At 38.8% G+C, this 25,739-nt stretch overlaps 1 protein-coding gene across 1 annotated transcript in view; it reads right to left on the minus strand.

The window, feature by feature from the left end:
* CSMD2 (CUB and Sushi multiple domains 2) overlaps positions 1 to 25,739 on the minus strand; it is a 1,071,431-nt gene that overhangs the window by 323,155 nt on the left and 722,537 nt on the right. The window contains exons 14-22 of the mRNA XM_069067881.1: positions 24,189 to 24,515; positions 20,989 to 21,183; positions 17,215 to 17,353; positions 16,545 to 16,732; positions 15,032 to 15,220; positions 14,734 to 14,850; positions 9,379 to 9,594; positions 7,498 to 7,686; positions 1,971 to 2,140 (exon numbers count right to left, since the gene is read on the minus strand). Of these exons, the coding sequence (XP_068923982.1) occupies positions 1,971 to 2,140; positions 7,498 to 7,686; positions 9,379 to 9,594; positions 14,734 to 14,850; positions 15,032 to 15,220; positions 16,545 to 16,732; positions 17,215 to 17,353; positions 20,989 to 21,183; positions 24,189 to 24,515 (1,730 nt within the window). The remainder of the gene's footprint in view (positions 1 to 1,970; positions 2,141 to 7,497; positions 7,687 to 9,378; positions 9,595 to 14,733; positions 14,851 to 15,031; positions 15,221 to 16,544; positions 16,733 to 17,214; positions 17,354 to 20,988; positions 21,184 to 24,188; positions 24,516 to 25,739) is intronic.

Below are 25,739 nucleotides of genomic sequence, written 5' to 3' on the forward strand. Positions count from 1 at the left end.
AGATAGATTGGAGAGGAGATAGACTAAGAAAGAAAGAACACCAATTAGGTGACTTTTACAAATAGTACAGGTAAAAAATAAAGAAAGAGGCTAGAACTAGAATGGTGGCAAGTATGTCTAGGGCATTCCTATTACTATTTAGTACTCTCCTCTCCCCACTTAATATGAATAATAGTCAGGGCCATTTTCCTAGGTGAGAGGATTAAAGTTAGTGACTGGTAAATTCAAATAATCGAGGAGTTAGACTACGTACCTGGTCTCTACATATCTTATTCAAAGCTAGCCCTTTCTGCTGAAATTCTTAAACAACAGGGGAAGGTCCCAGGGTCAGATAAGTTAGGGATAATGTGCAAATATGAGGTACAGGAGATTCTCTTTTATAAGATGACGCAGTAGTACTACAAATGTAAATCAGAAGACCAAAAAACCAAGAACTATCTCTTCCATGAAACTTTACCTAAACTCCATCAGTAACCTTACCCAGAGTACCACAAAAAGGTCATTTCCTCACTAATGAATTTAACATTATAGAATATCATGTATTATACTTTTCTTAGTTTGTATTATTCTCCTACTAAGTGATAAGCTCCATGAGGGTAGGGACTTCGTCTTAGCTGAACTATACATTTCCTACACACATAGTTCAATGCTCTGTATATACTGGATGCCTGATAAAGTTTCACTGAATTGAACTGCAATCCTGCAAAGTGATATAAAGACTTCATAAGCTGACAAACCTCCCCATAACCAAGAAGAAAAGAGAAGGCTAAGAGAGAATCATGGTGTCATTCTGACAAAAAAGTCATAGATTTTTTTGTGTGTGTTAATATACTTGCAGGACTTCTGCTCACCATTCTTTCCCCACACAATCCACTTAACAGCCAGCTAAAAGACAAGCAAAATATTCATTTCAAACTTGGGTTTGAATTCTTCACTGGTAGAGCCTTGAACCTGTCACTCCATACCTGGGTCTTTTTCCTTATCTTTAAAACAAAAAGTTTGATTAGATGATCTCTCAGGTACCTTCCAGCTCTAAAGACATTAGCCTAAACCAGAACTGACTGAAAGCACTGCACTGAATACCCAGAAGCAACTTTCAGTAGTTTATTCATGCTAGAATTGACTGCTCTGATCCATCCCCTATCTGTGAAGTGGAGAATTCACACCAGGAAGTAGACTATCCCCATGCCTGTTATACATTTTCACTGAAGCATACAGATTAGGAAATCATTAATTTTTAAAAAATATTTTGATAAATGCATTTCAATATAACTGGTTTCTTTTGTCCACCTATGTATTTTATTTTATACATTTAAAAACATGATTCTGAGAAGTCCATAGGCTTCGCCAGTCGGGTGCCAAAGGGGTCCATGACATCAGTAGAGTTAAGAATCCCTGCTCCAGGGGCGGCCAGGTAGCACAGTGAGTAAGAGCACCGGCTCCCAGTGTCGGGACAACCTGGGGATCGAATCCAGGCTCAGACACTTAGTACCCACCCAGAAACACCTAGCTGTGTAACCTTGAGCATGTTACTTAACCCCAATTGCTTAGGGGCGGCCAGGTGGCTCAGCGAGTAAGAGCACTGGCCCCAGAGTCAAGATGACCTGGGGATCGAATCCGGGCTCAGATACTTAGCACCACACCCAGAAATAACTAGCTGTGTAACCTTGAGCAAGTTATTTAATCCCAATTGCTTTAAAAAAAAAAGAATCCCTGCTCTTGAGAGATGCTAAGATAGCCACAAATATTATTGTAAGTACATGACTGTATAGCTAAACATATAGCATCGAATTATCCCCTCTCCCCTCATTCTGTTAGGGCTTAGGTAGAGAAGAAAAAAATTAAGTGTATCCTTATCCTTGACATCAAGGTGTTTATATTCTAGAGAAAAAGAAAAAACTGCAGATAATTCACAAAGAATATAGACAACTAAAAACTTAATGAATTCAAATATATACTCTGAGTCTTACCTTGAGAATATCTCCTTCAAAGAGGTCAAATGTCTTAGCTTTAAGCTGAATACCTTTTCCTGGCTGAGTCTGAATGGAGTAAATACACTCATGATTATTATTGTAGTTCACAGGAAAGTTGGGGGACAGCAGGATACCTTGAGTTCCAGTCACAGATGACCCACATTCAGCTAGAAACAGACATAGTAATCATAGATAAGTAATTCCCTACTTTGACAGGAAAATGCAGAATTCAAAGTATCACAATACCAAATATATTTGTACATAATTGGTTAGTCTGTCCCCATTACTCTCTCAAATCCTCCCCCACAACTTTTTTTTATGGAATTCAACTTTTTGAATTAGTAAGTGGCTATTCTACAGATGGGTTTATATATTTTCAAAGTAAAATGACCAAGATGAAGAAGGGGAGACCACATGAGAGCATATATAGCCTCTTCAATTTAGAAAGGTTGAAAGCAACGTCTATAAAATCATGAAAAAATGTAAATGGGGAACACAGTCTTACTATTATGAATAGCAAAATTGAAAGTGTGGGATTCCTGAAGCTTAAAGTAGATCATTTCAGGAAAAATATAAGGAAGTCATAACTAGCTATTCTGGGCTAACCTATGGTTAATGCTTGATTCTCTCAACTAGGGTAAACATCCTACCTAAATGGACATTTTATCTTTCTGAGTTTTTCTAATCTATAGAATCAGAGGTCAGGGCTGAAGCACCTAAGAGATTCCTTTCAATTCTAATAGTTTGTCATTATAAATGTATTTTAACAAAGTCTTCCTGGAAATATTGCTCCACCATCGTTAAGAGCAGTTAATCTTGTAAGGGTTAATATTAATACTAATTCAAAGAACATACTATGTAAAAATCCCTGTTCTGAGTGCCAGAGATCAAAAGATGAAACAGCCATTATATTCTCCAAGAGCCTAATAGGGGAAAGAACACACACACACATAAATCACTAAGTTCCACAAGAGATTCCTATTAGTATGGAGCTCTGAGATCTCTTCTAGTTCTGAGATTAACATTTGCAAACTAATATTTGTAAAACTATCTTAAACATTATAAAGTAAACATGTAGAACCATTTAAACCAAGAAATTATATGTCAAAAATAACAGTTCCAGAAGAACTTAAATTCTTTGGATTATCTCAGTTATTCCGAGAAGCTGATAATATTTGGGGTATGTCTACAACCTGTCATGTTAAGCAAAGTAATGGCATGCTGCTCTGCACCAAAAAGTTCCTCAGTGCCAATCAAGAGAATAAAGCACTGGAAAGACATGGAAATGAACACAGGGCTACTCTTCTTGCATAGCCCTGTGTGCAGATGTCAATATCATGTGTAAAAATGGAAGGGTTTACATGAAGTATAAATGGTATACCCAAAATTCTGAAAGCTCATCAGTAATTCCTTCAGGGGAGCTAAAGAAATGGGAATTCTATGACTAGTTCTATAAGTTTATTCTATATTGTATAAGGAAGGTCTTCAAAGAATCATGGCATGTCACTCCACTTCAAGCATTTTTAAATCCAGTCAATCTAATCTTCTTGTGAAATTTTCCCTCGTAACTCCATGACTTGGTACAGCTTGTTCTCCATGTCTTATATACACTCCCTACTCATGCTCACTGTTTAACAGTCTTAGTTTCTTTAAAAGTTCAAATTCAACATTCTGAATAAACTCTTTCCTAATACTCCCAGCTGGTGGTGCCTTCTCTGCCACATCTTGACTATAACTTGTGTTTATATTGTATAAATTTTAGAGAGAGAATAAGTTTGTTACAGTGGAAAAACAATACATTTTGAGTCAGAGAAGCTGAATTCCATACCAATCCTGACCCTTCCTGTCCTTCTGATACTACCTACCTAACTTTTGGGAAATCACTTAAACTCTCTAGATCTTAATGTCCTCATCTCTAAAATGAGGGAGTTCAAATCAATGGCCTCTAGTTCTGAATCTATATGAATGTTGTCTCCATCTACAGAATGTAAGCTCCTAGGGGCGGCCAGGTAGCACAGCGAGTAAGAGCACCGGCTCCAGTGTTGAGAAGACCTGGAGATCGAATCCTGGGCTCAGACACTTAGCACCCACCCAGAAACACCTGGCCATGTAACCTTGAGCAAGTTACTTAACCCCAATTGCTTAGGGGCGGCCAGGTGGCTCAGCGAGTAAGAGCACCGGCTCCAGTGTTGGGATGACCTGGATCAAATCCGGGCTCAGATACTCAGCACCACACCCAGAAATAACTGGCTGTGTAACCTTGAGCAAGTTACTTAACCCCAATTGCTTTAAAAAAAAAAAAAGAATGTAAGCTCCTAGAAACAAGTAACTGTTTAGTGCCTGCCGTATAATAAGTGATTAATATTTATTAACTATTGATTAAATCATCTTAGGGCTTCAAATGAGGATGAAATGCAGTATAGTGGAAAGAGCAATGGATTTAGAGTCAAAAAACTGAATTTGAATTCTTGCTCTATCCCTTGTTACCTATATAAGTATGACTATGACATTTACTTGTGGCCTCAGTTTCCTCATTCATAAAAAAAGGAGGTTAGACTAGGTGATCTAAGATCCTTTCCATATCTGTGATCCAACATACCTCATGGAGAGGTTATGAAAATTGTGAAATTATGTATACAATGTATACAACAAACCAATCAATTACTCCAATGAGCTTCCTTCCTGCCCATCCTAACTCCCAAATTCTCCCTAGAAAACCTCCTTAGAAAAATGGAAATTTAGGAAAGGCTTCTATCAAGGAATCATAGACCTGAGGCTAAGAAATAAGGGATTTTTATCATAAATCATTACCAACAAACCTTTATTAAGTATCCACTAAATACTAGGTTTGGTTTGGATTTGTCCTGCTAGGAATAGGAGGGAATGAGGACAAGACTTCTTCTTTCTTAGTTTGTCAATACAAACTAAAATGGGGAGAAGAGGAGAGCATGTCCTGTGGAAGTTTTACTCGGGAGAAGTAATGGAGGTCTAATTCCTGAACACTTAGCCCCATGGCCTATGCTGGCTGGCTCTAGGGAAGGAATCTATTCTTTCCTGGGGATAGTTAAAACATCCATTTTAGAGTTGGCAAGGGATTGTCTGAGAAACTGCTGGTTCATTGATAGAGAACAGTATAGTATGATGGTGTAATGTTAATGGAATAGAAAGATCTTCCTCATCCATCAATAGGTCTGTGTGACCTGTTTTGAGTCACATGGAGTTAAGAGTAGGAGGAGCTTGTCCAGTGGAATTTTAACTGAAATGGAATGTTGAGGAGAGAGACAGTGCAGTGTGGAGAGGCAGAGCAGGGAATGAGAGTGACAGTGCTCAGAGAGAGAAGCAGCTGGAGTGGGCAAAGGGAGGAACTAATCTAAGGAATATTTGTTTGTAGGTAGGCCTAACAAATAAGAATGCCTAAGATGTTGGTGCTCTCTGTAGTGAAGATGATCAATACCTTGTTAAATATTACCTCCTGGTATTCTAATCCAAATACATACTTTGGTTTTGCATTTAATGAAGAGAATTTATTATATTTTGAGAATTTATCCTGGAAATACATCTGCATAGTCTTAGCAGCTGCTATGGGTATCTCATTGGAATTACAGATGGAAGAACAGTACCCTGGGAATTGGGAGATTTAGGTACAAATCTCAGCTCCAAAACTTACTGCAGTGCTCACTGCTTATCACTTCAGCTTCCTCATCTGTAAAATGGGGGTAATAATACCTATACAACTTAGTTCATGGGGCTGTTGTGAAGAATACACTGTGTATTAGATTATAAATTCAGGAGGCTTCATCATTTTAACATTAAATCCCCATATTGCACAATATAGGCACCTAATAATTGTTTGTTTGACTAAGTTAAACTGAATTGAGGTGAGTTAAACCAATATAAAAACGTGAATTTCCTTATTACTTCCATCTTCTGGTCCTAGAGTGTTATCCCAATCTTAAAGTACTCTTCACCTTCACTCTTGGGAAAGGAAAGGATTTGCCTCAATTCACAAAGTAAGGGATCTGTATTAGATGACATTTAGGTCCCTTCCAACTTTAAATCCTCTGAAATGGATCTGTACAAGCTCTTCCAAGCAGAACCCCAACAATAAGGATCAGTGGATCACAGGTTAGAGCCGGAAGGGATTTCTGAGGTTATTTAGTTCAAACCAGTCATATTATCAATGAGGAAATGAGGCCCAAATAGGTTAAATGACTTGTACAAAGTAATGCAGGTAGTAAATAGCAAAGAAAGGATTTGAACCTGAGTCTTCCAATTTCAAGCCCAGACCAGAACATCTTCCAGACAGGAAAGAACTTCTGCTAACTTCATAGAGTATAAGTATGAAGGATTTCCAGGCTATCCTTAGATCTACTCATAGCAATTAGAAGAAGAGGAATGAAGAATGGACCCTAACCCCAGGGCTGAAAGGGACTGCAAGAGCTCAATTCAGAATGGCCAAACAAACTGTTGGATATGAATTTAAAGGAATATTATCACACGTAAGAAATTGCAAATATAATGAATTCAGAGAACCATAGAAAGATTTATATGAATTGATGAATAATGAAGTAAGCAGAATTAGGAAACAATACATACAATTATTACAACAATGTAAATTAAAAGAACACAAACCTAAAACAGAAAGCTATGAAATTAAAATGACTGATTTTGGTCCTGATGAAAAGTTGAAAAAAATGTGCCTATTTTCTGAGATGGGGAGCCAATGGTGTGAAATATTGTATATACTTTCATACATTATATATATATATATATATATATATAAATATATATACACTAGCTGTTTTGGCTAAATTGATTTTTCCTCTTTCATTTTTATGCCTTATTATAATGTATGGCTTGCTGAATAAGAGAAAGAGAAAGAACATATTAAAAAAATAAAATTGATGCAAAAATTGAAGATAACAATATTTTTTTAAAAAAAAGATCATTCAAAAGGGGCTTGAATCTTTACCATATCCAGAACAATGATTTTCAATCCTATTAAAGACTTATTTCCTTTGTTAAGGACCATCAAATGTTTAATAGTTTCCAAGATCACTAGGTTTTCTGTCTTCTCTAATTCAGATTTCTGACACAGCAACTAAAAGTCTTTATCTTCTTTTTCTGTTTTCAAAGGTAGAGTGTTCATCATTGCTCTTCTAGGCTTGAAGACCAGTGTAAGGGTTGCCTTGGATTTCCAATCTCTAGGTACTCTGCCCCTCTTTCTTCCTAGTCTAATACTGACCTAGATATGACATCAACCTCACTCTCCTGTTTCCTCAGACCACAGGCTCCCTAAGGACAATAATGTATTTTCCTTTCCCTCTGAAAGTCTCTGCTCAGTGAAGGTTCTGTCTATTATAAGCGATCAGACTAGGGGAGAATATTTCTACATATGGGTATGCAGGGATGTCGGGGTAGGGCAGGATGAGAAAAAGAAGGGAGGTTAACAGATCAAGGGTTGTCTTGCCTGTCCTTATTAGAAAATATTAGCCAAGCAAAATGAAAGCACATGACCACCTACCAACACACCTTGGCAGAGCCGAACTCCACACCCGACGTCTGCCCCCAAGGCATGTTATTCGGGCTACACCCTCAAGCCGGTACCCTGGGAAGCAGGAAAAGGTCAAGACGTCGCCAACTCCAAACTGCAAACCCTTCCGGATACTGTATGCTGGTACTTCAGGTTCTTCGCAGGGTTCCAAGTCATATTCTAAGAGAGATTAAAAAAAGACAGAGACAAATAAACTCAGAAAAGAAATATATAGACACAAAAAAATACAAGAAACACAATTAAAGATAAAGAATAAGAGAAATAGAGGAAATAGAGAAGAACAACAAGAGATGAATGAGATACAGAAAAGGAAGAGGTACAGAAGGATTGTCAAAGAGGGACAGGCAGAGAAAGAAATAAAGCACACATACAGGTGCATACCAACATATAAGACAAAGACATAGATAAGGATAGAAAAAAAAGGTTTTACAGATCCACAAAGATATACCCAGGGTTTCAGAAAATGAAAACAGGAAAAGAGACAGAGACAGAAAGCAGAGAGAGAAATAAAAAGAGAATTAGATAAAGAAAAAAGGTAAAGATGTATTTTGGGGTTATCTGTTATATGGGATTATCCCCCACCAGTTTCTTGCGTTATGAGATTGCTGAAGTATATATTCAACAAATTCATCATCACACACCCCCAACCTGGACTATCTTCTGCTCTCATGGTAGGAACCATGTCTTCAAGCTGTTCTTTCTGTGCTCTCAGACCCAATTAGCTTCTTGATTCTGACTGGAAGGGGATGGGGAAAGGGGGTAGCTTGTATTCCAAAAGAATAAAGGACAACATTTAACCCCAAAGAATGAAGTTCTAATGTAGAAATCTCAGGAAGAGTAGTAGGCCTATCTGGAAATTATTGGTTGTTGAGGGATGTATGGCTTCGCAGTTTCTTTCACATCATAGCAAGTGGTTGGTCCCCTATGTTTATGCTTAAGGCTTGCAAATAGCATCTCTCAATCTTAGGAAATATCTCTCAATTCTGAACTAGAATAATTCACTGGAGCAAGGTGTTGAAAAAATAAAGAAATAGCTTCATTGAAGAGTCACCAAAATGTCTACAGTATCAGTGGCAAGTGAATAGTCAGTATATGCTCCAAGTCAAGGTGAGAGCATGCTTCCCACAAAGCAGTTGGTTCATGGTTAAGAAGGTAACTAGAATTAGGTTTTATACCCTCCAAACAGAAATTTCTCCAATATATAGGGAAGACTATAACTGTCATGTCTCTCTCTCACTTTACCTGGCAGGTCAAGGACAAATCCAGGACATCTTACAGGCAACAAGAAAACTTCCCCGCCTGATAGCGGGGAAATGGAGATTGAACAAAGTTAAGGGATATAATTTCTAAAGCTCTAGACCAACAGTCCTGCTATGCAAGACTGGAGAAATGTAATTACAGAGATATATTTTATTACCACTACTCAAGCAAGGATGAAGAAGCTAAAAGAAAAAGACTTTTTAAAAACCCAATAGATTCATATTCTCATATTTATTGTTATCAGAGGTTATGAAATGGAAGAAGAGATGACTAGGGGAGAATATGGAATTCCTGTTTTCTAAGGCATAGAAAAATCTTCAAACAAAGTCCAACTGCTAATGCTGAGTAAAAAAACACAGATAATTCTTAAATGCTCCAAATAAGATTCTACAATCACATTCCCGTTTGGAAAATCTATGCTGGGAAGTTCTTCTTTGTGTCTAACCCAAAAATTTCAATCACATAGTAATAAAAAGCTTTCTCTTTAGATTTTTAAAAATAATCTTGAAACCTGTTAGGAAGAAAACTATGGAAACAGACAAAGTTCATGAAAGGGTCACATCTGATTCCAGGAATCTGTAAGCCCTTTACCTGAGAAGGTGATATTAAATCCTTCATACGACATGGAGAAGTCAGAAACAAAGCGGATCTGGGCTGTAAAGTTGCCATAGAGTCCAGCACTTATTGGGGCAGGGAGCCGGGAACCAGTCAGTTGCTTCAGGGGTTGTGTGAAGCTGCCATTCTCAGTGATGAGTAAATAGTCATGGCCACTCTCCAAGTGAAAAGTATGAAAAGTGAAGTAAACACCTGTAAGAAGAAACCAGGGGGACAGGTCAGGATGGAGAGACAAAAAACAGTGACTGGATCAGCCCCAAACCAGGTATGAATCTTAGCTTCACTCTAATGGAAGAAGGAACCATATGGACCAAAAACTGTGAAGATTATTCTGACTTGCAAATACTTTTGATGTGTATACACATATCTTTATTATGTGCATCTGAAGAATCCACTAAAAAATTACCTGTTGTGTCTACTGCCCTCCTACTGTAGTTTCAGGTCCCTATATCCCTACCATGAACACTCACAATGTGTTCAGCAAGTGCGTGTTCCTCTGCACAAGCAGAGATGCAGATGAACACAACTCGAAATCCAAGGGTATTAGGCTTTAATTCTTAGTTGAATTAGACTATCTTTAGGATAATCAACCATTCACAACAGCTCATTACCCAAGAACTCTTATTTCCTAAACTATCTCAATACCTATTCAATAATGATGCATATTTTTCTCTGTCCTACCCTTCATATATATGACCACAGAAAAAAACAATCATTTCCCATCAAACCTTTCTGAAATGATGAAATTAATTCATTCAAAAGCTGCATAGAAATGCTGGAATGAGGTAGTTAGTGCTGCTCTTTCCATGTAGACTGGTGGGTTAATTACTCCCAAACATCAAGAAGCAATCACTATGTTCAATACCTCCCATGCACTAAGTCTGGGAAGTGTGGGGAGTGACATGGGGTCAGGAATCCTGATCAAAATATAGCAAAGGAGCTGGTAAATTCCTTGCATATTTGGAATGATCTTTTAGTCAAAACCCAGGTCTTTTAGTCAAACTGCAAAGTGACTATAGAAGAGTCTCTTGTCATCTGGCTGGTCCAAAATCTACTTGACAACCTCTAACCTCTCATAAATAGGAAATAGAAATACCGAGCAATTTAGTGTTGGTGAAAAGCACACTAAAAACTGAAGAGATCAGGAAAAGCCTCATTTCTGACACCAAACTTGAGGTGATCCTTGAAAGGATCTAAAGATTCCAAGAGACAGAGGGAAAAAGGCATAGGCCTTAGTCTATGAAAAGATCTGAAGAGGGATATGGAACATTACATACAAGAACACCAAGTTGTGTGGCTAAAACCTAGAATAGGTAAGGGAATGACAATTTTATATTCCTAGTACAGAACGATAAGATGGAGTCAAATTGTGAAGGGTTTCAAACAAGTATCACTGATACTTCTTACAGTCTTCTAGCCATGATTCCAATTCTCTAACTATCTCTACCCCCTAGAAGGCTTAGACACCACCTTTTGACTTCTGATGGGAGAACATTTTGCTTTATCTTGCAGTGGCAGATGCTTCAGCTAAGGTAATTCAGGTTCTTGAGGGTTTAATGGAGCTTAACACTAAATGAAATGTAGAATAACCATGAGTGTCTGTGAAGTTAAGGGAGGAAAGAGAATTAATCATTGCAGAAGGGTTAAAAACAAAGAAAAATTTAAAAGGGGGAGTTTGGGGACTAGGAGATCACTGGTAGGAAAACAATTACAGTTGCATGGTAGGGATAGGAGCCTTACTAGAAGAAGACAAGGAGAGAAGTGGGGCTATTAGTTGTAGACATTTTCAAAGTGTAGCAGTAAAGTAGAGGCAAGAGTAAAGATGGTAGCTAGATGGCAGAGGAAATTCAAAGGAAAGATTGAGGAGACCTAAGCAGGTTTTTAAGAGCATATAAAGGAGCCAAATGAGAGAAATGTGATTAAGAGACAAGCAATGACTGCTATAATAAGGTTCTGAAAGAAGTAGGAGGAAATTAGGCCAAAGCCCAGGTAAAAGTATTAGCTTTAATGTGGAGTAAAGGTCTATCTTCTTCTGTGACCAAAGGAAAAGAAGGCAAGGCAAGAGGTATTTACTACGTGTCAGGTACAGTGCCAGGCACTATGTACACAAATACAAGCTAAAAAGGAGAGTCCTTGACCTTGAGGAACTTACATACCAATGGGGAAAGACACCATACAAAAGACAGCTAAAAAGCAAGCTGATGGGCACTATATCAAATTTGGGAAAGTCAGGAGTGTAGCTAGGGCAAGTATTAAAGTTAGCTGGCCTAAGTTCTCCTCCAAAGGCCCCCGAAGGAATTCACAAATAAGAGAACTGGACTGGAATGAACAGAGGTTCCAAGGTAAAAAGGTCCCAGGCACTGAGAGAGTTTCCAGGAGGAGACTACAGAAAAGACAAGATGTAGAAGTCCAAAAAGTTATAAACACCTCCAAGAAGGGAATGAGAAGTTCTGAGGAGTGGAGGAAAGGAGTTAGAGAACTCAGATCAGATGGCACTAAAATTTTATGTGATAGAGATGACTGTGTCACTGAATATAAATGTGGGGAGTAGGGGTATAGTTGGGGACATAACAGAAATAGTTTAAAATTGGTAGGAAACTTGTGGGAAATTAGATCATAAATCAATAAAGAAAGAACAGAACAATCATCACTGGGCAAAAAGAGTCTAGCTGAAATTATCTACCATGAATTTGTGGTAAACAAAATGAATTACATTTCATGGCTTTCTCCAGAAACACATAGTCACTTGGGAGCCAAAGTAGAAGAATCAGATATTAGGGGTTACAAGGAAAAAAGGATTTAAAATGTTCCAAAGTTGGAAGAGGAATTAGTAGTAAAAAAAAATACAACATAGGCTCAAAATTGGGCGTAAAGGTAAGTGAAGACAGCAGAGCATAGAGGTTCACACATTAAGAATGAGCCAAAAGACCAGATGTCACAAGGAGGGTGAAAGGTAGCTTAATTTGAGAGTAGGTTATAAAAGTGGAGATGTGGAAAGATGAAAGTTTGTGGTCAGAGTCAAAGTTCAAAGTTCAGGTCTCTGGAAGTAGTATAAATCTGTAAAAACATAAGAGCCAAGTTATGTCATGCCAGTGTATGAAGCAGTGTGAGATTGAAGAATTAGGTAGTCAGGCTATTCAGGGGGTATCTAACATGAAAACCAAATTCCCCAAGGATGAGCCAAATATCAAAGTCAACAAGAAATATAGTAAAGTGGCTTGATGAGCCACTCCAGGAATGAGAATATGGATATATAAAAGGATTGCACAGATTTGAAAAGTGAAAAAGTTACTGAGGAATGGAGGTAGCAAAATGGTCTGGAAGTTCCAGTGTTGGCTTGACAATAACTTCTCTTAGCGTTGTTAGGGGAAGAAGAAACAGGCAACAATGAAGATGGTTGGAATGGACATGGTATCATCTGTTTCTGTTAAAGCAAAGTGGTGAAAAAATGTTGGTTCAAAAATCTGTAGTTGATAATATCATCTAACATAACATAGCCCTTTCAAGTTTGCAAAATTCCTTCCAAATATATCATTTGATCATAACAAAAACCTTGTGAGGCAGAAGTTATTTTCATGCCCATTTTACAGATGAGGAAAATGAGACTGAAAGAGGTTAAATGTCTGAGGGGCAGCTAAGTGACACAGTGAATAGAGCACCAGCCCTGGAGTCAGGAGGACCTGAGTTCAAGTTTGACCTCAGACACTCAACACAAAAACTAGCCATGTGACCTTGGGCAGGTCACTTAACCTCCTTTTTTTTTTGGAGGGGGGAGGGTAGGGCAATTGGGATTAAGTGTCTTGTCCAGGATCACATAGTTATTTAGTGTGACATAGGATTTGAACTCAGTCTTCCTGACTCCAAGTCCAACACCTGTGAACTTGAGGCGTGGATGAGGAATTTTTTAAGAAATTTGCAATCAAATTCCAAAGAATGTGTTGTTTCAACAAGGCTAAAATATTTCCCCAGATTTTATAGATAATTTCTAAAAGGGCACATCATCTTTGCTCTTCTGTGAAGGTCAAATTGCTGCTCTGGGAGTCAGTTCCACTTTAGGCTTTTCATTAATTGTATGGCTTCTTAGTACCAGATTTCAGTTTGCCCATCTACACAATGGTAAGAAGAAGCAACATCTCTCCCTGTATCCAGACAAAGAGTGAGGGAAAAGGGATAACTTTTCCCCTTCTGGTCTCATTAGCACCCTTGACATACTAACTAGTTAAGCCAAGGAGTAATTTTCTTTGGATAGGTCAGGTTATTTATGGGTTTTAATCCTAGGGCATTTCTAATCAATAAGAATGACGATGTTTTATAGAGGGCTTTTTAAAAGTTTTTGGGGTGGCTAGGTGGCACAGTGAATAATGCACCAGCCCTGGAGTCAGGAGGACCTGGGTTCAGATCTGGCCTCACACACTTAACACAAAAACTAGCCGTGTGACCTTGGGCAATTAACCCTGGATGCCCTCCAAAAAAAAAAGGCAAAAATTTTCAAAGCATGTTATACATCATCTTATTTTATCCTCACAACAGTCCCATGAAACAGAAGCTATAATCTCAGTTTTACAAGTGAGATAGCTGAAGTTCAGAAAGGGTTAAGAGTCTTACTCAGGGTCCCATAGAGAGTAAGTGTCTCAAGGAAGATGTGAAACCATCTCTCCCTAACTCTAACTCCTGTGCTTCATCCACTCCACCTACTCCTTAGGGAATGAGCCACTCCATATGCAAGGCTATCCTACAAGTCTAAGTATAATTTTAAGCTATTAAATATTAAAGGACTTTTGGAACACCCTATATGATTAAGGATATAATACATTAGAAGGGGTAACAAAGGATTATGTGAAGGAATTTTGGATAGACCTGAAAACTGCTTGAGGACCAAGTCTACCAAACAATACTAAGAAGCTCTTGCAAGGCAAGGGACCTGTGATGAACTATGCCATCTCATTCCATATTCACTGTCAGCAACTGGCACTGAATGAAGCAGTACAATAGTATGAGTTGCTAGACACCAACTGAGGATAAACTGGCTTATGTGAAGCTAGCAACAACCCCAAGACCCATTCACTACTACACATACAAGAAGAGCTCTAGGACACTTTGTTTTAGCTCAGATCTGATGCTGCCCACTTGCTCCCTATGCCAGGTACCTGCCACTCCCCCAGGAATTCTATGCCATAACACCCAGAGGAGACTATGAAGGCTAGAAAAAGGGATATGACTCTTGCAGCAGAGGTGTCTCTAAAGGAATGTTTATGTTTATTACATAATCACATAGATCACTCTTTGGCAAGATACTGTGCTAAGAAATCTCCAGAAGATTTTGAGGCTCACCTTTGCCATGCGATGTTTCTATCACCCAAGTACAGTTCAGGTTGTTAGGATAGAAATCAGGAAAGCCTGGTGAGAGGATAGTACCACTGGAGCCTTGGATGAAACCACCACAAAGAGCTGCAGGAACAGGAGAAAGAGGGCCATGAGAGGATGAAAGGATGACTTAGATGTTCTCAGAAACTATAAACTGACCACACCAGTGGGAACCTGGTACTATACCTGGTCCTCCCCACACTTCTCTGCCCTACTCAACACACAAATGGGAACAGACAAGATGTAATCCAACCTCCCAACTTACCTTCACAGCTAGGGAGAGCTCGACTCCACTGAAAGTTGGGCTCACACTCCAGTGCCTCACCATCGCTTAAAGTGTAGCCAGAGTCACAACTAAAGGTCACCAAAGCACCAACATAGAAATCATTTCCATGACGATGACCATTCACAGGGATCCCAGGGTCTAAACAGTGATCTGACTGTATTGTTACAGCTGTAACAGAAAATCCATTGCTAAAAGAAATGGCTCACAGATGTAGCAAAGGGCTCAGTTGGAAATGGCTTATTACAAAAGGCTGGAATAATCTCATGTCATGACCTAACCTTAGACAGTCTAGTTTCTTAGCTTCATTTGTGGGAGTAGGAGAGGTGATGGGGCAGAGAAGTGCTGCAAAGTGATAGGATAGAGAAGGGGAATAAGAACTATCCTTTTGAGGGTTTCTACCTGTCAAGGTACCCATGATCCAACAGTAATATATCCTTGGGGTAGGAATGTTCTAGGAGATACACTGACAACAGAAAACTTCCATTGTTTCCCACAGCCTGATCAAAAACACCCATATAGAACCCAAGAACTACAAATGCCAAAACTCTCCTTGAGCTATTTCTAAAGGGAATGTAACCAGGAAAGCACAATTGTTATACAGGAGGGCAGTAACCAGGATTCTACTGGTACACTTCAATGCCCCCTGAACTTAGCCAGACTGTGCATCTACCACTTCTCCCCACATTCTCTCTGCTTGTCAGTCTGGTCATTTTGATATACCAGCTCTAATCATATTATATAGCTCAAGCTATATATACCCAGGCTAATTGTAGGTCTCAGAAAAAGTGCTGATACAATTATTCTGTATCTTATACCCCAGCTATTCTCTTTAGTCCCTAAAAAGTAGAAATATCTCAAAGAAATGAGGTAATGCTATAAACAGTCCCACGTGGACTCTTATCTCCTCCTGAACTCTCAACTCACTTCAGTCCTCTCAGAAAGCAGCCATAAGGCATCACTATTTTCCTAACTCTTCAAAGAGCAATTTCTTTTAGCTCCTTCTATCCTCAGAGAGGAGAATTACTTCCTACTAAATTTGCATGTGGATAGAGTAAGACCAAGCAATTACTCCTCCCAACAAAAAGGGACAAACAGAAACCTTCTGACATATCTGCAGTACTAGAAACACAGTAGCTGTTTGAGGTGTGCCCTTTAAAAGTAGGACACAAAGCAATATGGTGGGAGGGTAACTTATTGGTAGTACTCAAGACATTTTGGTGCTAATCTTGGTTTTTAAGCTGGATTCTAAGGTGATCACTCCTCTCTCTGCACTACCCATAAAGTGAAGGGTTTGGCATAGTCAGTCTCTAAGATGGCTTCTATCTATAAAACTATGAGTGATTAATACACATAGAGAATCATAACAGAATCATGGTACAATGGAAGTGAGATATTGTCTCACAAGCTTTCAGAGAAATAAGGAGTCCTTTCCCTTCACTAGCAAGGACAGGATCTTTAGGTCACCCACTTCCCCTACCCTTCCAATACTCACTCTCATATCGGATCTGAAAGCCAATGTCCGAATGACTCTTGTCTGTAGAGAAGAGGAGATAGAGGTAGTTGCTAGTGCTGATGAGGAACTGCGGAACTTGGGTTCCATGGTAGACTCCTATCAAGGGTGATGAGTATGTCCGTCCATCTCGGACCTCCAATGTATCATAGTTGACCTCTGTTTTAAATCTGCCAAGGAAGAAAAAAATCTTACATAAATAATGAACTTCTCATCCTTTGAAAATGACAAAAATCCTAAGTTACAAAGAGGATTCTTATTCAGAAACTAATGGGAATAAGATAGCCTCTGAAGTACATCACAACTATGAGATTCTGTGATTTCTTTGTAAATTCAGGTTTTTGGAAAGAGGAATTGATTTAGAAAGGCTAGATACTTGCATATAGTTTGGATATTCTTTAGTGTAAATTGTTCTGTTGCATTTAAGACCCTCTAAGGCCCATATCTGTGGCCACTGCACGGCTTGAGACTAAAATTAATTATGTACTTGGATTAAAAATTCTCCTTTTTAGAATTAGGAGCACAGGCAAAAAGATATTCTTCCCCACTGTCACAGAAAAATCTCATTTCCCTTTCCCCTTCCTCCAAAAGTTCCTTCTTGTAGTTCCCACTCTAATATATATTCTCCATGTCAAGTTGTGATAATAAGCACCTGTCAAAAGTGATTTTGATAGGGTATCCTGGCTGAGCTTCAATCACCCACACACAATTCAGTGCATCCTTGTAGAAGCCAGGCCAACCAGGGGACAGGATAGTTCCACTAGGAGATGTCAAGTGACCACCACAGGGTGCTGTTGAAGGGAGGAAGGAAAAAATGTCAATAAAGATCTCAAATAGATCACATAGTCGTAACTTTTGGATGAGAAGATGTTTCCAAATATCTCCATCCTATAAATATTTTTATAGTTGGCAGTAATGCTTTTTATTTTTTTAAAGGAAAATTAAAACAAACAGGAACTACCAATTCTTTTCAGAAAGGGAACTTCATTGACTTTGTCCAATAGCATTATCTGAGATTTCTAAAGGCTAAAAGGAAAATAAAATAAAAATAAGAAGACCAAACTACGAGTAGCCTTCATTAACTCTTGCCTAAACTATTACATGAGTGATTAACCTGTCTCTCTGCTACTAGAAACTCTCCTCTCTGATCAATTGTCCAAACAGAGGGTAAACTGGTATTCCTAAGATATAGAAATGATCATGTCACTATTCTGCTCAAAAAGTTTCAGTGGGTCCCTCTTGCCCCCAAGTTATAGAAAATACAAACTCTGCTACTTGGCATTTAAAGCCCTTTACAACCTGACTCCACTCAATTTTCCAGTCAAATGGGTATACTTGGTATTTCCTATATGTGACATTCTATCTCCCATCTCCATAACTTAGCATAAACTATTGCCCCTCCCCATGCCTAGAATGCCCTCCCCATTCTCCTATTCCTTTCCACTTTATAAAATCCCTATCTTTCCTGATGACCTCTGTTCTTAGTTCACTCCCTATCAAAATTACATCATAGATATTTAGTATAATGTTACCACAGAACGTGAGTTCCTTAAGGTTAGGGGCTATTTCATTTGTGACTTTGTATCCCCAGTGCCTCACACAGCGTTTATAACATGAAGCACTTAATACATTTATGATCAGCAGAGAAGTTTGGAGTTGACATGACAGATAATAGAAATCCCCTAAAAGTTCTTGAGCAGAGGAGCAGCATAGATGAAAGAACTAGTTTAGAAAGACTAAGCTGAGCACCTGAAAGAGACTAGGGACTAGGAGACTGGGGTGGTACTCCAGACATCAACTGATGGGTAGAAGCAGGAATGGAAAGGAATAGATAAGACAAGTGTTATAAGAGAAGAATCTTGTAAGACTTGGAGATTATCTAGACTAAGGGCATGACTGAAATGGACTATTCAAAAACGACTCTTAAAATTTCTAGTCCAAGTGATTAGATAGAACACTATCATTCATTTACTTAAAGTGGAATTTTGGAGAGGAAGCTTCCTGTATAGAAACATGAGCATCTAGCTCAGGTACTGTGTCCAACACATCACTGCTTTACCTTATGACCTATAACCTTGGTAACAGGTTATACAACATGGTACAGTGTAAAGTGTACTGGATTAAGAGATGGAAAGCCTATATTCAAATCTAGCTTCACTGGCAATTGATGCCACTCAAATGCTACTTAACAAAAATGTGACCCCGGGCAAGTAACTTACTCTCTTTGGGACTCAGGCTCCTCATCTATAAATTGGGGGGTTGGTCTAGAGAGCCTTTAAGGTCATTTCCAGCTCTAAGTCCATATTCTATGATCAAACCAGGGCAGCTAGGTGGCACAGTGGGTTGAGTGCCAGGCCTAGAGTCAAGAAGACTTATCTTCCTGAATTCAAGTCCAACCTGAGATAGTTCCTAGCTGTGTGGCCTTAGGCAAGTCACAATGCGGTTTGCCTCAGTTTTCTCATCTGTAAAATGAGCTGGAGAAGGAAATGGCAAACCTCTTCAGCATCTTTACCAAGAAGATGCCAAATGGGGTCAGGAAGAGTAGGACACAGCTGAAACAATTAAGGAACAACAAAATGATCAAACCGTCAAGAACCTCCTATAACCTATAATTAAATTGTAAATCTTCTGCCTAGTATTCAAAGTCTATTCTTAATTCCCAAGATTTTGGCATGTCTCAGTTTCATCAAGGTCTTTTACTGCAGTCCACAGGCACACCATGCTCAAACCTGTATCCATGTTTTTATGATATACTTTAACTTTCTTACTAATTGTTTCAGATGTATAATCTCTTTACTAAGAGCTCAGTAAATACTAGTTGCCCCATGTATGGGGGCCATGGGAAAAGTCTTAGATTGGAAGTTCAGAGACCAATAATGCAGTCCTGGCTTTGACATTATCTCTGCACAAGTAGTCATTTACCATCTCTGAACTTCATTTTGCTCATCTAAATATTTGCAATATTAATATGATAGAAATTCTGTGAATAAATTTCCTAGACAGAAGTTTGAATTATTATTTTAGAAAGCTATGTGTTTCAGTATATAAAAGCTCTGGACTTAAGAGTCAAGAAGCCATGAATTCAAATCCCACATAAGATACTTACTAGCTAAGTAACCCTAAAAAAGTCATTTACTCTCTCAGTCTCAGTGTTCTTATCTATGAAATGGAAATAATAACAGCATCTACCTTTCAGGGTTGTAACAGAGATCAAATTAAAAATGTATGTATAGCACTCTAGAAACCTTAAAGTATTATATAAATGCTAGGATTTCTTATTCTTATTTAGCTAATAACTGAGCACCTAGAGGACACAGACTAGGTTTTCTCTCCTAGCACAAGTGAAGAGAGTGCTTGGGCCTCAGAACTCAACAAGTCAAGTTAACAAGCATCTATTAAGTGCCTACCATGTTCTAGGCACAATGCTAAGTGCAGGGTATGCAAAGAAAGGAAAAAAAATAGTCCCTGTTCTCAAGGAGTTTATAATCTAATATAGGAGACAACATGCAAACAACTATGTACAAAGAAGATATGTACAGGATAAAGTGGAGATAAACTTAGGGGGAAAGCACTAGCATTAAGGGGAATCAGGAAAAGCTTCTTATAAAAGGTGAGATTTTAGCTGGAACTTGAAAGGAAGCCAGGGTGCTTGGTCAATGATCCATAGTGAAACAAATAGTGAAAATGATAGGTGTCCATATAGGGTAAATAATCTAGAGAAGATGCTCAAACCTAGAATTTGTCAGGCTCTAAAGATTACAAGAGAAAAGCAGCATAGTGATAGGGATCTGAACTATCATTCCAGCTGAGGTCAATGTAGGAGGCCCCGGAAAGAGGGCTCTCTCTATGTTGTGATTTCTGAAACAATGGGGAGGCATCCTAGCTAAAAAAAAAATTACCTCCCCCATCATGATTTGCCAAATGTCTAAAATTCCACCATTATCCCAATAACATATTAGCTTTTACATTTATATAGCACTTTATAACTTAGATAGCATTTATACATCTACATTCTTGTCAGATTCCCTTTTATAGATGAGAGCAATGACATTTAAGAAGGTAGAGTGATTTGCTCAAGGTCACAGTTATCAGGTGGCAAAGATGGAAAAGAAGTTACCTCTCCTAAGTCCATGTTCAGGACTGTTTCCAGTTTATAATGTTACCTGACCTTAGAGCTTATTCCTTTGGGCATAATCTGTTGTTCTAATACATAAGCCTCTAGAGGAGATATACATTTATCATTACTAGCCTCAGTGTGTCCTGAATGATTTTAACATGGTGTGTGGCAGAGGGTCTTTAAAAAGGAGCATGGATCACAAACTCTGCTGAACAAAATTCTACTCCTGTGGCAACTGGGACAAACCCCCTTCCCGGCTCCCTCTCACCCTCACAATGAAAAACCCACCCCTCCTGGGAACACAGGTACCTTCACACCGAAGCACAGCATTGTTCCAAACCACACTGCCCTCTTTTAAGATGCAAGTGACTGTCTCTGAGCCGTGAGTCCCCAGGAAGCCCTCATCGCAGAGAAAGGAGATGGAGCTGCCCAACTGGAGGCTGTCACCAAACCGCTTGCCATTCACAGGAACACCAGGGTCAGGGCACTCATTGTGCCGAAATGCTGTGTGAGACGGAGGCTGGTTAGCCTGGGCTGACTCCAGAAATAGAGCCACCACATCCCAGTCACCAAGCCCGGACCTCCGTCAATGCCTTCCCCATAGCCTGCAATGGAGGGGAAGACAAAGTAGCCTTCTTTCCACCTCCCACTCCAAACCTGGGTCCAGCCCAGGAACTAGGCACTTGAACATAAAGAGGAAATGTTTTCTAGAATCTACTGATTCAAACTTGACTGAATAAGCTGTAAGATCAAATCTATTGCCCACTCAGAAACCCTCCCCAGTATTATAATGTCATCTCCAGAGAAGATGAGACATAGTCCTGTGGTTGATAAGAGAGATCTAGTCTAAATAACCTCACACCTGGAGTTATCTATTCCATTTTCCTTCCTCCAAGACAGGGTTTCCTCTCAGCTACCCCAAGCACATAAGAGTGGTTCCTTAAAATACAGATCTGACAACATTACTTGAAATAATTCCTTTACCTCTCTCTGTCATCTACACTAGTAGTCCTCTAAAATCAGATATACATGATCTTTAATAAAGAAACTTTCCAACAGAAAACTTGTTTTGTGCCTGAATGGTCTAAGTACTAAGGTACTTTGAAAAATCTAATTTTGTCTTTATTCTTTTTTTTTTAATTTTCAAATTCTTAAAATTTTGCAGTAAGGAAAACTCCAGGGTAAGTAGAGAAGGGTAAAGACCTGAAGCTTGTGTCTCAGTTGTATTGGGTATGACTCAGGAAGTAAAAAATCCAGGGCAAAAGCCTGGTAAACTTTGTCACTAGCCATTAGCTGGGCAAATTAGTCATTGTTGCTGGTGGCAATTATGATGAACTGCAAAGCCTTGAATGAATGTCCAGCACAAGTGCCTTGGAAAACACTGCCTTTAAAGTAACAATGTTGGTTAACATACATCATGTGTTTTCTAGCTTTTAACAGTGTTAAAACCCATCACTATTCATTGCACACACACACCCACACACACACACACACACACACGAACATTTAAATGAAATATCTGCCCTCAAACTGCTCTCAATAATGGTTTCAGCTTTTAGTCAGCAGATAAAATTCAGGCAAAATGGTTAGGACTCTTTACCCCAAGTAATGGGACAGTCAGGGAGTGTGGGTATCCTCTTCACCTTTACATGTTTTCTTCTCCCCTTCAGCACCTCTTAAAATCTTCAACACCATTCAAGGATAAGCTCAAGTACTGTCTCCTACAGAAAGCCTTCTGGGATACCCCTATTTGATATCTAAAGTTTTGGGGGAATCTCCCTCTAATTATCTGTCATTTATTAGCTATGTAATTACAAGTGAGTCAATTCACAGGGTTCTTGATAAGACCAAATGGGATAATATAAGAAAAGCACTTCATACCCTTGAAAGTGCTATGTATAATCAAATGAGATCATGTGTTACATAAGCATTAAGGCACTATATGAATGTTAGGTACCATTACAATTAATATCATTATTATCTAAAGCACTGTTAAATGGAAAAAAGAGAACAGAATAACTATATTGCTCCAGAGCAAAATCAGCACCAAAGGGTAGAAGTTATTGGGAGAGAGAAGTGAAGCTTAACAGGAAAAACAACATAGCTATATAAATATAAAAGCTGGTTCTAGAGTCCTAATATTTGAATTTGGGTCCTGGCTATATTTATCAGCCTTATGTCCCTAAGCAAGCCCTTCCTCCTCTCTAGTCTCAGTTCTTTCATCTGAAATATAATGCCTGCACTACTAACCTCACAATTTTTGTGAAGAAGAAAGTAAAGCTTAAAGCATTATATAAATATGATATATTGCCACTGTTATTATAAGAAGGGATTTTTTTTAACAATTAGAAGTGTCCAATTATGAAAAGGGCTTCTTCATGGGGAAGTGAGATCTTGAATACTAAAGTACTCAAACAGGCTGGATGATCACAGTGACTGGGAGGTTAGCTTTGATGTACTCTAAAATCACTTCTAACTGAGGTTCTATGAGTTCCATGAGTATATGCATACTGAATGTGACAGAAATACATGCATGTATCCATATCACACACAGACAGACACACAATTCCAACTATTATCCATTCTTTCTGCTTATATTTACTATCAAAAATACTGATAAACAGGTCTTTGTCAGTCACAAAGTATGAACATGCTAGTCAAGAAGCCTAGGGCCATCTTCAAACTGTTGAGACTTTTTGCTAATAACTGTCCCCCAACCATTATTCCTAGCTCTCCAAATAAACAAATCCCTCTTCTTCCCCTTCGAATATGCTCAAACTAAAGCACACTGTTTCTTTCAATTCATTCTCATATAATACGATCTCCAGCCACCCTTTTTACTCTGGGCATATTCCAATATGGTAATGTCCCTCCAAAAATGTGGTACTCAGAATAGAATACAATATTCCAGATGGAATCTGACCAGGGCAGAATACAATGGGACCATAACCTCACACATTCTGGGCACTGTGTTTCTATTAGTGCATCCTAAAATCAAATAGGCTCTTTCTGGCTTCCAAGACATAATGTTGCATTAAACTGAGTTTATGACCCACTAAAATATTCTGGATCTTTTTTTTCTTTTTAACATAAACTGATCTTTATTTTCTTTCTCCATCCTTTACTGGTTTGGCTCAACACCTGCCATAGTCTTCAGAGGGTGAGGAAAGGGTATGAGCATAAGCTAGTAAATAGGAAAAATGACCTCAGACCCCTGCAAGGGATACTAAATAATATGGATGCGGATATTTCACTGGCAAGAGAAGAGATCAGTGTGTCAAAAGAAAGAAGCCTCAATCATTCCAGAAACCTATATACCTTCCCTGGCTAACCCTATCCTGTGTACTGTCTAGCCCTTTGTATAACATTGCATCCTTAGTTTTCCAGAAAGAATGATTTCCATTATTCTACTTCCTCATGTCTCCTACTGGATTAATAACAAAATTTCCTACCTCCTTCCCCGTGGTGCACACCTACAAAAAAGGCTAAGGAAGGATACATTGACTCACTGGTGAAGGTGATGTTAAAGCCTCTCTTCCCTGTTGAGTGGTCTGTCTGAAACTCAAGGCGGGCCACGTGCCCACTGCTGGTAAGTGAAGAAGGGATCTGGCTTCCTGAGAAGGTGCCCAGAACAGGAGACTCAGCTGTAGCCCCGTCTTTGATGGCCAGGAAATCAAACTGAGGCTCCACGTCGATATCATTGAAGGCCAGGTGGATGCGGCTCTCAGGCTTGGCAAGGATGAGCCAGACACAGTGCAGGTGATTGCCATATTCTTCAGGATAATTCGGGGATAAGACGATACCAGATGGGCTAGTGAAGTTGAAAAAGCAGGAAACTGCAACAAGAACAATAGTTCAGGTCAGGTCTTAATTCTTAACACCCACCTTCCCTATCAGAGGTTTTACTTAGGCCTTTCGTATTATTTTTGTTGTTGTTAAAAACAGGAACAAAGGATGATGATGACAAGAGATTCAGAAATGTCAGTTCTCTTCTACAGGCAGAATTACAAAACAACTAGTAACTAGTTGCTCTAGTTTTCTAATGGGACTAAATTATGCTAGGAGAGCTTGGGTTGGTTTCTAGGCTAGATTCTAGGCTACGCTGGCATGGGCTGATGACCAATATCGAGATTAGGGAATGTCCCAGTAAATGAGAACAATGCTGCACCTCCCCTTTTATGCTCTTTCACCTTTCAGAACTACCTCCCTTTATACCTAATGGGGCCCGCTGTTCTATTACAATGGGAAAATGACCAAAGAAGCTAGGAGTGACAAAACTCACTCTTCTCAATAAAGTGTGGGGAAATGAATGGCCACCTTCTGAGGGAGGCAAGAGAACTTTAGAAAGGAACTCTTAGAAGGGATATATTGAATCAAAAGTAATAAAGCACTAATGGGGGAATTTCAAGTATTAGTGAGGTAGTATATGAAATAGATCCTTCCATGGATAGCCTGTTCCACTTAAAAGACATTTCAATAAATGTATTCTTATATTGCTAAGGTTTGAAAAATTGCTACATCCCCAGCAGGGAAACTTCTCACTGCACAAATCATTTTCCCTCTTCTCAACATTCACGTGGAAATGGGAGTACTTTAGATCAAATCTCTGCCTCCCTCACCTTTAGCCAATTTCAGAGCATATAATCACTTTTCTGAGCAATTTAATCAGGCAGTTATTCAATCAACAAGCATTTCTTGAACCTCATACTATATTCTAGGGACTATGCTAGAGATAGGGGACAAAAATCAAATCATTCCTACTTTTAAGAACTCATATTTTACTGGGAGAGAAAACATGTACATAAGTATATACAAAATAAAGTTAAGGTTATTGGGATGGAAATCACTAGCAGCTGAAGATATCAGAAAAGTCTTCATGTATAATGTAAAACTCGACTGATTTTTGAAGGAACCAAAGATCGAAAGAGGCAGCAGTGCCTTTTGGGCATGGGAGACAGTTATGCAAATCCATGGAAAAGGCAAATAAAGTTATCTATGTAAGGAACAGCAAAAAGGACAGTCGTGGTGGATCAAAGAGTTCATGAAGAGGATTATAATAT

This window comes from Petaurus breviceps, unplaced genomic scaffold (assembly GCF_028583685.1).
Source record: "Petaurus breviceps papuanus isolate PSGF00001 unplaced genomic scaffold, PetGlider_PUasm1.0 90760, whole genome shotgun sequence".
NCBI classification, from domain to species: Eukaryota; Metazoa; Chordata; class Mammalia; order Diprotodontia; family Petauridae; genus Petaurus; species Petaurus breviceps.